A 13,946-nucleotide genomic window follows, 5' to 3' on the forward strand; every position below is an offset into this window, starting at 1 on the left:
GATGCTGAGAAGTGATCCTTGCCATCGACAAGATGAACTTTTTATTGAATGTTGATTAAGTTTGGGAGATGTTCTAAGGAACTTTATTCTTTACTAATATTGTCGGCAGTTTTAAGTTAAGACCACAGTTGAAAAGCTGTGCTGTGATCCTTGTTACTAACAACTACTTTTTGATTAAATGTCAGTCAAGTTTGGAATTATATTATATTACATGCTTGATCTTGATAGTCAAGCATGGTATTTTGGAACTTGGAAGCTTGTTTTTAACTTTTTTTCCCTTCTCCATGCAAGTTGTTATACACTTGTACATATGCTATGAAATTATCACATGGAACCATGGGATTTGACGCATTCATATATACAGGAATGAGTCCATAACTACCCCGAGAGAAGCTATATACAAAGAAATAAAACAGAGGATCCATACTTCCAATGTGATGCACCCTTCTAGCTGATGGATCTAGCCAGGTTAAGCAAAATGGGCTTAGTACTTGCAGCTGGATGAGGTTGAATCTCCTGTGTCTCAAAGTCCTGTAACTGCTATACCAAAAGAGGATGACCTCAAACAAATCCGTCCTCAGCTTGCTGGTTCAATTCTAGATTAATTAGCAACGTTGTATTGTAACTGACTATAAACTATTGTAAGAACTTTTCAATTCATCTGATCCTCAAAACCATGGCATCCACCATATGTACATCTTTCCAAGATTCTTGTGAGATACTGCTTCAGCAATTAGTCTTCGGGCTTGACCTTCTACAGCAAGGGGCAACGAAGGTGCAGCTCCAACACCAACCACAACTCCTTGTAACCTTGCTTCGATATTACTAATGGCTCTCTGTAAAATCCACGGAAGGAATAAAATAATAAAAATTTAAATTGCTCTATTGTTGCAAACCATAATCATATCTTGGATAATTTTCTTTAATGTTCTTTTGATCTGAACTATTACCAATGAATAAATAATGAAAACTTAAAGTCAGTACTACGGTTACTATATTCAAATTTGTCTTGATACTAAAAATAGAGTGGAACACCAAACCTGTGCATGTGGATTCTGAACTTCTACTCCACTGGACTTGTGAGATTTTGTCCATTCCACAAGTGGATCATGGATGAAAGTTTCAAGAACGCTCATAAGAGTCTCCCTGTGTGTCCTCAATACAGAAAGTGTAATTTCACAAACCCTCAAGAAGATTCCCTCATATCCAGTGATACCTAAACCATCAATCATGTTCTGCATGTTCATTGCAGAATTCACAAGAACCAAAACATAATCAGCAGCAAGCAATTAAGTTTCTCAAGCATTAAAATAATATTATCTTCAGTAATTCTTAATTCTTATTTAGTTATGAAAAATATTCCAGACTACATAATTCCAGATATACTTGGAGAAGGTATGGCTTATTATTGCCAACTAGAGTGAGACAATGAGCTGAGAGGTAAATTGATTATACTATATAGTGTATTCTAACAAGTGTTATATTATTTAAAGATTGATTAGATAATATATAAACTAATATTAAATTTGAATTGTTTTATATTAAAAATATTTAGCAAAACATTTATTTGATAATTTGTATATAATTTCATATAATTATTCAACTAAAATGTAATACAAATTGAAATATAGTTTATTATTTTAAGATTTTAAATTTATTTATTTTTAAAAAAGACATAGGTCTTTTATATTAGAGTTGTACAAAGCTATGTTTTCATTTGTTGCTTCCATTTTTATATTTGCTTTAGTTGTCATACTTTGTCTTCTCATATAGTGTTCTTTGGTTTACAAATAACTAAAAAAAAGTTAGAAAAAAATGAATGAGAATGAGAAACACAAAAAATGTAATATAAAATTATATTAACTTTATAATCACGGTATATTTGAATATATCTAGTAAGGAGATGTGTCAAATTTATACTTACTTGGGTTAGAAAAAATGAATGAGAATGAAAAATACCAAAAATATAATATAAAATTCATAATTTTATAATCATGATATATTTAAATGTATTTAGTAAGGAAATGTGGCAAATTTAAACTTACTTAGAGGAGTTTTTGCCAATTAGTATGAGAGATTAAGAAAAAAAAGAATAGTAAGAGTCTGATACAAATATTGTATCAAGGAATAGAGAGAATTAGGTAGAAATTCAGAGAGTAGGATAGATATCCCAAAGACTAAGGCCAAACAGAAAAAGTAGAATTTTCAATTACATCATGCATGCTCTTACTATTACATCATATTCCTATTTATAGTATAATTCTCTAGTTGAGTTATAGGCCCAATACTAATCCTAACAGAGTCTTATGTAACATATATAAGTAAACTAAATAATGTAGTAGTAAGAATCTTAAGTCTTAACATGTATAAGTTGTAGAATTTCAACATTTGTAATTGAAAATTTTTGTAAATATTATTAATATGACACTTTTAATGTATATTTATTGTATTTAATTAGTACTTTATGTTTTAATTGAATAATAATAGATAAGAGTTTTTTTTTTATTTTTTAAAAATCTTTTATTAAAGGATGATTGGTTGATTTCCAAGTTTTGCCAATTAATCAAAGTTGCTGACATAGCATCATTATAGGAGAAAACATGGCTTAAACTCAATGTAAAAAAAGTTGGTATCAACTTTTATATAGATGGTATTGATATCAGAGAAAAGTTATCAAGACATAGAGAACATGTTGGATTTGTTGCCACTTCCAACATGGGTTTCTCTTACCTGGGTTAACCGGAAAGGAACAAGCTCAGGCTTCTCCAACTGCAGGCCTTTGTCAAATAAGCAACTGAAATCAACATGAACACAATCACCACTGGTAGAGTCAAAAAGAATGTTTTCACCATGCCGGTCACCCAGCCCCACAATATGCCCGACCATAGACCAAACTGCAGTAGTGTGAGCATAAGCAACACGGGCCCTGAACCAGGCAGCAGGCTCAGAAAATGTAGTCAAGAACCATTTGTGGAAAACAGGAGGAAACATCGGAAGGATTTTTCCCTTAAGCATCTCATCCTCTGGCATTTTACCTTGGCATTGATCATAAATTCGTTTAATATGACCATTAGTTTTCTGCCTGTCATACTTCCCACAAGTTATATATACGTCTTGAAGAATTTGTCGAAGTCCACGAGTGTGGGGCACCCACTCTACCATACCACAGTCCTCTGTCAAAGGAATCACAGCAAAAGTACGAATATAGAGCTTCCTTCGTCGACTTTCAGGATATTTGGATAGCAATCGATTAATCATTGCAGTAAACTCCATCATGCGGGCATCTTTGCGAAGATCATCCTTAGGTTTGCAAAGAAAGGGACGTTCAAGGCCATCACTGCCCAGTAGAATGATCTGAAATACATAGGGACTCATTAAGATGATAGTGCATGCTACATGTCTGTGGAAACTGAAAAGAAGTTATGTAATTAATGTATCACAATAAGCAGCAGTGTCTACTGATTAACAATGCCTAGTCAACTGAAAGTATTAAGTATGTGCAAACTGAAACTGAGGAAATAAAACAGGAAAAGGACAAAGAAAAGAAAAGAATAAAAAACAAAAGGAAGAAAGAAGAAAGAAGAAAGAAAGAAAGAAAGAAGGATGAAGAAAGAAAACAGTACTGGATCACACCATGCATGCAGACAAAGTGAACTATGAACTCAGAAATCAGAGAGAAAATAAATGAAGTTATATTTGATAAAGAAAAATAATATAAAGAAAAATAAGGGTGCATTTGGTTTACATTTTCATTTCCAATGTTTTCTGTTTTCAGAATTTTGTGAAGGAAGGAGAAAACATGAAAACAACAAAATTCTGTTTTCTTTATGTACCTTCTATTTTCTCTTTTTCCTTCGTAGAATTCTAAAAAAAAAAGGGGTGAAAATGAAAACGCAAATCAAATGCACCCTAATCCACTCACTTTCTTAGGTCGCTGAAGAGATGAAAGAATTTCAGCCTCATCTGAAATTCCTGCTATGGTAGGAAGATCTGTGGCAGGGAAGATATCTGGCATAAGTGAATCACCAGGCTTCCCCTCAACTGTTGGCAGATTAACGGTAAGAGATTGTTGAATTGGCATAATGATCCCCAGAGGCATCATCCTCTTTAGAGCACTAAATTCAGTTGAGAGATTAATTGTCCTTGCCCTTGGTTGACCAGGATGAAAGCATAACTTGATCAAATGATCAATAAGGCTCGCAAATTGAACAAACAAACTGTTCTCATTACTTCCCAGGCTGAAACCTTTACGTGCACCTTGTATGATTTCAGCTGCTGCTTCCCGCCTTGAAGGAACAGTAGATTTTGAAACTGCAGCCATAATCCATAGGCCCTGCTGTGGATACTGGCGAAGAACAGAGATAATGATAAGTTTAACCAGACGAACAATTTCTTCATTCTGGTGGCAAATTCTAGAAACCAGTTGAGGTAGCACCGTCAACCAATGGTATGTTGGTAAATCCTTCAAGCATCCTCTCATAATACTCATTACCTACCAAAAAGAAGAAAGGAAAAATCACAAATGTAAAAGTAGTGGGCAAGTCTTTCCTATTTACAAGCTACGAAGACAAGAAAAGTTTTTTGCCTATCTACCTTCCCATGTATACTCTTTAGATCTTTGTTTGAGGAACCACTTCTTTGACATATACTCCCAAAGTCAAACCACAGGGTTAATAACCTTGGAAGTGCCTGAAATAGATTCTTGTGTCCCCTGTGAAGTCCTTTTGCATAGAATAACAGTACATCAGGAAGATAGGACCACCAAGACATTTCACCACCAACAGTAGCAGCCTTTGAAGAAACTCGTCTGGGACCAAGTTCAATATTCTCCTCCTGGCGTTTCCGGGCATCACCGAGCACTTCATCACAATACTTAGCAATATAGAAGTATCCTTTCTCCCATTTGGGCTGCAGTTCCCTCACCCTCGTATAAAGACTTATGACATCTTCCTTCTGTTTCTGGCCAGTGTAATGAATCCACCTTGAGTACAAAAGGAGAGTCTTCGCAATATCTCTGTTCTCATTTGGAGATTGACTTTCACAGACAATAGGTGCTGGGTTAAGTGGTACTAGGGAAAGGCTAGTGATAGATGACAGAGCAGCACAGCCTAACACTTCAACAGGCATGTTCAAGAGAGATTGCTGTAATACTGCAATGGCACCATCTGACCGCCGGGTGCTCCAAAGAAGTTTTGCATTTTCCATGTGGACGTTAGGAGCACCACAGGCCTGGGCTTCTAAAATTGCTCTGTTGGCTGTTTCATAGTGACCAGCCAAGCGACATAACTTTGAATATTGAAGCCAGCAGTTACCAACTTGAGGACGAAGACTGCTTGCACTGAAAACCAGTCTCCTCAAAGCCAGTAGTGGCTCTCTAGCCCATAGTGAAGATTGTGTAAATCTGATACGATTGTCCCAGTTTTCAACCAATTTGGAGAAAGCAAAATCACCCAAATGAAATGATTTCTCTAAGAAAGAGTCATCACCTAAAAGAGAATGGAAGTCCTCCAACTCCCGTAGAAAGTGAAGTTTTACAACAAATGGGTATGCCCGCATGTAAGAATCCATCCCTGCAGCAGCTAAAGGGGCAATTAATGACTGCTTGGATAAAGCAATTTTCTCTGCAACTGAGAAGTGATCCCTCTTCATCATTGCTTGAAGAATCTTTGCAACATCCAAGTCAAATGAAGCATTACTTTCAGAGCTGCTGCAAACTAAACCTTCTTCGTCAGCTCCACTAAGGTACTCATTCATCAAATCCCACCTGCCAAGCCTCCAGGCTGCCTGCACACCTTGCATGGACCATGCTTTCTTGTACTGAGGAATCCTAGAAATCAAACCATCAACATGAGTGACCATGGCCTGAAGATGGCACATGTTCAGTAAACAGTTAAGGACATCTGAATGCCTCTGAACTGAGGTTGGCTCCATCTGCAAAGCTTGTTCACAGGAAGTCAACACATCAGCCCAGTTACCATCTTTTTTGTTTATTAGAAGTTGATCTTGCAACCTCAAAGATTTACTTAAACAGGACAAGCCAAACAACCCATCTGGTTCATCCAAACAGCTGTATATTTCCATAAGATGAGAAACATCTTCATCCTGAAAGATGCCACTCCTCTCAGCAGCAGGATTGAAAGCACCTGACTTTTCCCTCACATAGGATTCAAAGTACATCAAGGACCTTGCATAAGCCTGACACCTAAAAGAAGCACTAGCAAGGGTCACCTTTGGAATTGCAGAGAGAAGCTCAGAAACATATTTACACTGTACAAGGAGTTGGTCCTGATATGTCAAGGAATTTGAAGTTGGATCCTTTGAGTTTTGTTGCTTAGATGCTGATGAATTAGAAAGGGAAAGTGCAAGCCCTTGTTCAACGTCATCCACCCATTGTCCAAGATTATCAAGAAGAGTAAACACAGCTTGAATACAAACTTCACTTTGACCACCACTGTATCCATGAACTGGAGCACCACTGTTCTCTGATGCAGCTGCATCGAGAACTGAAAGGATTTCTTCTGTTATACTGTGCCGTGCCTCCTGTGTTCCATGACAGACAGCATTAAGAACTAAGTAAGGAAGCAAATATATTGCTGTTTGCATATCATGGCGTACAATACCTCGACAAGCATTAAAGATGCTTGCACGAGATCCAGTAGCATGCATAGTCAGTTTCCTAATCCAAAAGAATATCCATCTTCTAAATGACATAGAAGGGCGGTAAATTGGGCCAGCAGACGTTGATTCGGGCACTTTAGGAAGCTGAAACCTAGATGTTAAGCATGGGGCAATTATCTCTTTCACATAATTAGAGAACCGGCCCCATAATTTTTGGCCTCTATTGTTCATCACATTACTACAATTGGATCTCTTAGGTTTGGATGTAAAACTGTTACTATTATCCTCATCCTTCTTTTCCTGTGATGTGGAAGCTGGAGCATTCTCATCCAGCGATGCTTCACAACCAGCAAATTTTAGTAACTCTTGTATAGCCAATGCAGCAGAGTCTTGAATAACAGTATCAGGAGCTGATCTAAATGCCCGAGCTAGGTGTTTGTGGATCAGTTCAAATATAAGGTCATCATCAGAACATTGAATTTTGAAACGTTGACATGAAAAGCTTTTTACTTTAGCAGGGTCAACAGCACCAAGGGCTCCAAGACAATCAGCACAAACCAACTTTAACCGCTGCCCAACTGCAGTCCTTGACTCTTCTGCACATCCTCTTAACAGTGATGTGATCAACAAACTCAAGACATCCAAGTCTGAACCAGATTCAGCAGTGATTAGAGCGGTAACATCCTTCCATCTCAAGTTCAAAAGCTTGCAAAGCTCACATGCTACCATGTACCTCACATTTAAGTTCTCGTGATTTAAACCATCCACTACATCTCGCAACTGATCCTTCAAATTTGATGACCCACGTGCATCCTCAATTGCTTTGTTCACTTCCGTCAAAGCAGGTATGCTGGGTAACGGGGGGAACTCACAGATATGCTGTTTTAGGATAGCCGTGTTCTTAAGACTTAGTTCTTTCAAAATTTCTACCACTTTGTCCAAGTGTGTGGAGGGATTTTCTTTGTCTCTTTCCAAGAATGGAAGAAGGGAGGCAAAAACTTGAGAAATTATATGCTTAATGCTAGATGGTGATACTTCAGCCAATTGTCTTATGAAAAAGTGCAAGACAGACAGACCCTCCTTTTGCAGTGATTCATTACCTATTGCATGCATCAGAAGAACCATCAATTTTGGTACATAAGTATTAAGATGAGAACCCATCATTCTAATAAGCATCTCAATACGCTTCAATGCTTGTCTCCGAAGCACAAAATCGTCAGCATGGAGCAACTTCCTGTCTATACTATTAAGGAGGCCAACAAAATGATTCCTCAAAAACCCTGGAAGATCATCTCCACCAGTGAGAACAATAGCAATGCCTTTAATCATCTGAGGCACCCTTGCTAATCTGTAAAAAAATTTAGAAAAGAATGAGAAAGGACAAGTAAAATTCATGTACTCTTAATCAGCAATAGTTTGCTTCCATTATCACTATCAAATTATGAGCCCTTTGTTTGCCTTTCAAAGATGGCTATAGGAATATCATAGTACATAGGGATTCACTGCAATAGTTTCTAATAAACAGCAGCATGGAACAAAACCATTCTACAAACTAGTCAATGATAAAAGAAAATGAATATAAACAAATAATTACCTAAAGTATGTGATCCTTAATATTAGCTAAATCTAGGGAGAAAGCTCATATGAGTTATCAATATTAATGTCCAGTTTTGAAAGTTTTCAACCATAATGCCATAGAATATCAAATTCCAGAGATACACTCAGTTTACCTTATATTTATCTCATCCGAATCACCACCATCTGTAAAGCATATAAGTTCATCTAGAAGTGCAGGTAATGCAGCTGCAAATATTTCCTGTTTGTTGGAACCAGTTTGTGCATGGTAAAACTGCACAGAAGCAAGTAACTTTTGGTCATCTGCTTGATGAAGAGCAAATGCAAGCACTTTTGGCAGCCAGTTAACTATAAGTGGCACCATATCAGTGTTCAAACACTTGGCCAACTCATGTAAGGTGTCAACTGCTTGATTGTTGTCCTGATGACAGACCACAAGCTTTGGGAGAACAAAAGGGATCATTTTCTTCACAAGTTCTTCAGTCTCAATGCCATAAACAGCTTCCGCAAACTCCTTCACTAAAACCGGACGGCTCGCAAGTCTCTCAGAGATATAATCATACAGTTCGGTACAAATATGAACATCTTTTAAAAGAATTAGCTCCAGACCTCCTTTCAGATGGAAATAGCAAGCCTTGTGTATTAACCTTGATGCATTCATTCTTACCGCCACATGCATGCTATCTAGCCGATCAACCAACAAAATTAGACAATACAAGAACATTTTGCTATCTACATTAACAGCAGACATTATTTCCGCTACGCATTCCATTAGAGTCTCTAATATCTGAGGACTTTCTGCTACTGTCATGGCATGTTGAATTGTATCCAAGAATTTCTGCTCCTTGCTTTTGTCAACATCTCCAGGAAAAATCAAACTCAAAATGAGATTGTCTGCAAATGAACTAATCTGACTGCAAAATGCTTCTCTCAATTCCTTGCTCCTGCTAATTAAAAGAAACTCTACACATTTTATCCACTGAAATCTATTTTGGATCAGAGTATCAGCAGATCCATGTGCAAGGATGCGATGAATAACTTTCACGCAGGAAATTTGGACATCATGTGATGACTCATCAAACAGAAGTTCAAAAAATAAAGACTGAAGTTGAATAAGATTACATTCGAAACTAACATCTACATTTGCTCCATGCCCATTAGCTTGGTGAATAATTGGAGGATGCTGCTCACCATGATTGCGAATAAAAATTCTGTCACATTTTGAGCAGCTGAAATTTTGCAGTAAACAATCTACCGACCAACATGGTTTTCCATTTTTTACATTCAGAAATAATTTGCATTCATCTGTATGTAAGCCAGAGGTAGCTCCTCTGCATCCATAAAGGCATGACAACAGACCAAGTGTTATGGGAACCAATTTCTTTACCTTCTCATTATCTCTCTTTATGTACCTGCATAACAGATAGGGAAAATGTAACAAACAGAAGATTTGTTGTGCATCATTTGTTAAAAGAGATACAACTTTCCTCCGTGCATATATCAATGTGATGGGAAATTTAACTGACACATACATAATGGCAAAAGAACTGCTTAAGAACAAGAGCAGTTGTCATAATATTGGAACAGGAAAAACCTTGGAAACAGAAAACCTCTAATCGAACAATCTTGATGAAAGATGAGGTATAAAAGGGAAACACACTTCAAAGAATAAGATTTTGCCATTTGAATTTTAAATGATGGGGGAAAAAAAGAAAGATAGAAAAGGAAAAAGAAATGCTTGTTCCAGACATAATCCATCCTAGAAAAAGGAAGCAACAGTTCGGAGGAAAGGAAAAAAAATTAGCAAACATGTTCTTTCAATTACCTCCTGCAATTCAAATATCAACATCTCGTCGATGAGAGCCTTCACGTTAAACAAACAACTACAATGAAATTAATCAAATGACAAGCCTGACCAAACACATTATCTAAATCATGTACGCAAAAACATTTACTTAGTTACTTACTCAATCTTTTCAATGACAGGAGATGATATATCAAGAGTAGACCAGAAAAGCATCACTGGCATAGAAATGACAGCTTCAGTTCTTACTTTTTCAGCTTCATCATGCAGACCCATATCTAAAACTTCAAGAACAACACTGCTGCTCAAGTTTGGGCCTAGCTTGGATAATACTTGAAGAGAAAGGCATTTTGCTTTCCATGGGCAATGGTTATCAACAGCAGGTAGCATATGAGTCCAAGGAAGTTTAAGCACTACACAAAGGTCTTCACGGTAACGCTTATCTTGCAATAAGTTGTTGTTTTCCTTGAAAGCAGCTCCTGATTGAGAAGACATTAGCATGAAATATTAGAAACCTCAAACATGGAGTATAAGTGAATTTAAGGATGAATCCAGAAAAATCACCATTACTTGGTTTCTTTTCATCTGTTTAAACTCCTAGACAAACCTAACACCCAGCTCCAACTTAATACACAAAAGAAACAAGAAAGGATTTACCAGGAATCTAGAATGCTACCAGCAACAATATATTGAGAAATTAAACATTTGACAAGAAATGCATATTAAAAAATACACTACTTGAATCGACAAGCTGCTCAAAACATTATGATGTTCTGTTCAAGACATGTGATATCAGGTAAGCTGGGCAAATAAGGCCCAACAGCAAACCTTATATGTACTAGTCATGGGGGTTCGACTATATTTTTATGTTGGTTTTTATATGTACTAGTCACCAAATAAAATTAGAGGCAAAACAATGCATGCAATAGAAATAACAAAATGTTTATTACTAATATTATTATGAAAGTACAAGGCAATTGACAGTGCCAATGACAGTAAGATACAAAGCTTACGTTGGGAAAGCAATATACTGTGAATTCCTTCCAGGTAGATGGAGATATCTATGGTAATCGAATTTCCTTCTTTAGCCTATAATGACATAAAAAGTTAGTTCACTGAAAGAGAAACAAATTGTATGCCATGAATTTTCAGCTATAGCCTTCCTACCTGTTCAACTATCCAAGGAAGCCATGCATGCATCTGCTGAAAAATTCTGAAATATATATTGGTTTCTGGATAAATAGAAAAGGTAATGCATAGCATGCTAAGTGCAGATAAAGCGGCCATCGGTCTCAAACTCAGCAAAGCATCACTAACAGCAGGAGCATTTAATGATTGGACAAATGAAAGAAGAGATTTATTCATATGATCAGCATAATCCTCTACCCTTTGGCAAGTAACTATACCACTATATTTGCATTCCATCTCAAGACTGGCATCTGAGACAACAATTTCCTCATTCACTTTTTGCCGCTTGATTGTTGGATTATGAACGTCCTCAATGGGCCTCTTTAGGCCAAGCCTCATGCTTTGAATTGACTGATCATTGGATGCTAATGTGGTTAAAGTGTTATCGTTTCCTTGGACTCCCCCAACAAGATGTGGACCAAGTGTAGATAGAGCTACTTGAAAGCAATCTATTAGAGGCCGGAATAGGTCTTCTAGTTGATAAAGTGCAGATATTAGATATTCTGGCTGCCAGATATGCGGAGGACAAACTCGAGCAATCCTAGCATAGGCACTGCATAGTGCAACCTGTAAAAGGAATACTATTAGAACCTGTTGAGCAATTCACAGCTTCAAATGTATCAGACTTCCTGAAAAGGGTAGGAACAAACAATGAAAACCAACAAATGGCTCCCTCGTTAACAAAACTTTTCCAAAGAAATGCAAGTTTCAATGTTAACCTTAAGTTCCTGGCTTTTGGTTCTCGACAACGATCGGCGGAATACACTGACTAAATCAGCAGCGGTAAGTTTGACAACATCTTCTGGGCAGCTAGAGTAGAGTGAATTGAGGCAAATACCCATCGAAGAATCATAAGCCATGTTTCTGCAAGGGAGCTTTATCTTAATTTAGGGAGTAGGAAACATCCTTATTTATTCACTTAAAGAACCTTTCAAGACAATCTTCTAAATGTATTGGAAGCAGGGTTTTATAAGAAAATTACTTCCGAAGGAGGCATCCATAATATACAAACACCTCAATCATATGAAACCAATTTTAAAAAAATAATAATAATAAAGTAATCAAATATTCAAACCTGAATACAGGAAGCCCCTCCTTGTCCACATTCAGGATAGTACATATTGACAGGATTAAATTGTAATAAGGAATGATATCATAGTTTGTAACAGTTCCAAGGATGTGTACAAGGTCAAAGCATGCCTTCCAAAATCAAAAATAAATAATCAGGTACAGTTTTTCAGTAAAACTGAGTGAAAGTGTGAAACTCTTAAACTCCAATTTACATGAATCGTTCATTACATACCATGTGAAGATCAGAATCCCCATAGCATAAGAGCGAACATGCAGCAGAAACAAACGACACGCCGATCAATCCTTCAACATAAAGCGTTCCTTCGGTTATACATTTACTGATAAGCTTCAAAATCCAAGTAGCAAAAGGCTGCCACCTCGCTTGGCCACTGAGGTCAATCAATAAACCATAGCCATCCACCGGTTTGAGCGTTGCCGGTAGATCTCCGATTCCGGAGAACGAGTCGCAGAAACACTTAATCGTGAACTTAGAAGTTGATGATCCATCATTGCAATCATGTTGATGGCAAAGGGAAGCCACGTGTACAACATCTACAAGCGCAAAGAGCTTACTGATTTCAAGCACAACAACAAAAAGCACTTACCTAACACTAATGTTTTCAACACTAGAGTTGTGAATTGCAGTTACCTTGAACGGCGAGCATGGCGTCAAGGAAGAAGTGGCGGAAAGCGTCGCGAGCACCGGTACGAAGCAAGGAGAGAAGAGATCCAAGAGCTTCGAAGAAGACAGCATGACGAGAGCGGAAGAGAGGATCGGAGAAGAAAGGGAGAAGGCGAGCGAGGATAGGGAGAAGGGAAGCGGAGTCGGAGCCGTGGAAGAAGACGCCGGGGAAGTACTTAGCGGTGTGAGAGACGAGCTTGACGACGGCGATGGCTTCTCTCTCATTGGCGGAGGAGTAAGGGAGCAGGTATGCGTTGATAAGATTAGGGAGCACGGTACGAAACCTGACTTCCAAAGCGTCGTCGTCTGAGGCAGTTACATTATTGTTAGTGGTGGTGGTGGTGGTGGTGGTGGTTGGAGTTGAAGAAGAAGCCGCAATGCGTTCTCGAAGCTCGTGCACTAAGCTCGAAAGCTTTGCCTTTGCCATCTATTATTACTGTTACGTTCTCGCAATGCCTTCACTTCATTTCATTCTCATTTTTCCCTCCCAAAATGTTCTGTCAATTCCTTTTCAATATCTTTCTCTCGCATTCTCCCTTCCCTTTTCCCTTCCCCTCCCTCTCCCTTTCCCATTAGACTCACTCGATGCTTTACTTTTTCCCGGTTTTTCTTTTCCTGAGCCTATTAACAAAAGCCCATAAAAAATGGGCTTCACAATATTATGGACCGATTAACAACCCTAGGTTAGTAGAAAAACGACCCAGATCCAAAAACTTGGAACGGGTTGGATTTTTAATTTTTAATTGATACTTTTACCCAAACATATTGTTGTCTATCACTCTTAATATAGTATTGTTAATAAAAAAAACTTTTTAACCAACTAAGGGTGTGTTTGGGGATCACGTTGAGAAATAGAAAAGCACGTTTGAGCGTCTTGAACGTTCCAATATCATGTTTGGCAACTTTTTGAAATTCCTAACCCAGAAGTGCTTTCACCTCTGAACGTACGTTCACGTGAAGCTACAAATTCAAGCTTCTGCGTTCACGTTAAGAAAATTAATTACCGTT

At 37.6% G+C, this 13,946-nt stretch overlaps 1 protein-coding gene across 1 annotated transcript; it reads right to left on the reverse strand.

Annotated features, from left to right (window-relative positions):
• Positions 1-190: 190 nt before the first annotated feature.
• LOC130950955 (serine/threonine-protein kinase ATR) lies at positions 191-13,442 on the reverse strand. Its single transcript, XM_057879563.1, has 13 exons — positions 12,906-13,442; positions 12,489-12,808; positions 12,261-12,385; positions 11,905-12,049; positions 11,165-11,752; positions 11,011-11,086; positions 10,161-10,476; positions 8,349-9,605; positions 4,594-7,966; positions 3,923-4,492; positions 2,731-3,354; positions 1,041-1,235; positions 191-836 (listed from the first exon to the last, which is right to left on the reverse strand). The coding sequence occupies exons 1-13, from the start codon at positions 13,363-13,365 to the stop codon at positions 669-671; spliced, it is 8,217 nt and encodes a 2,738-aa protein (XP_057735546.1). The 5' UTR covers positions 13,366-13,442; the 3' UTR covers positions 191-668.
• Positions 13,443-13,946: the final 504 nt, after the last annotated feature.

This window comes from Arachis stenosperma, chromosome 9 (assembly GCF_014773155.1).
Source record: "Arachis stenosperma cultivar V10309 chromosome 9, arast.V10309.gnm1.PFL2, whole genome shotgun sequence".
Lineage (NCBI taxonomy): Eukaryota > Viridiplantae > Streptophyta > Magnoliopsida > Fabales > Fabaceae > Arachis > Arachis stenosperma.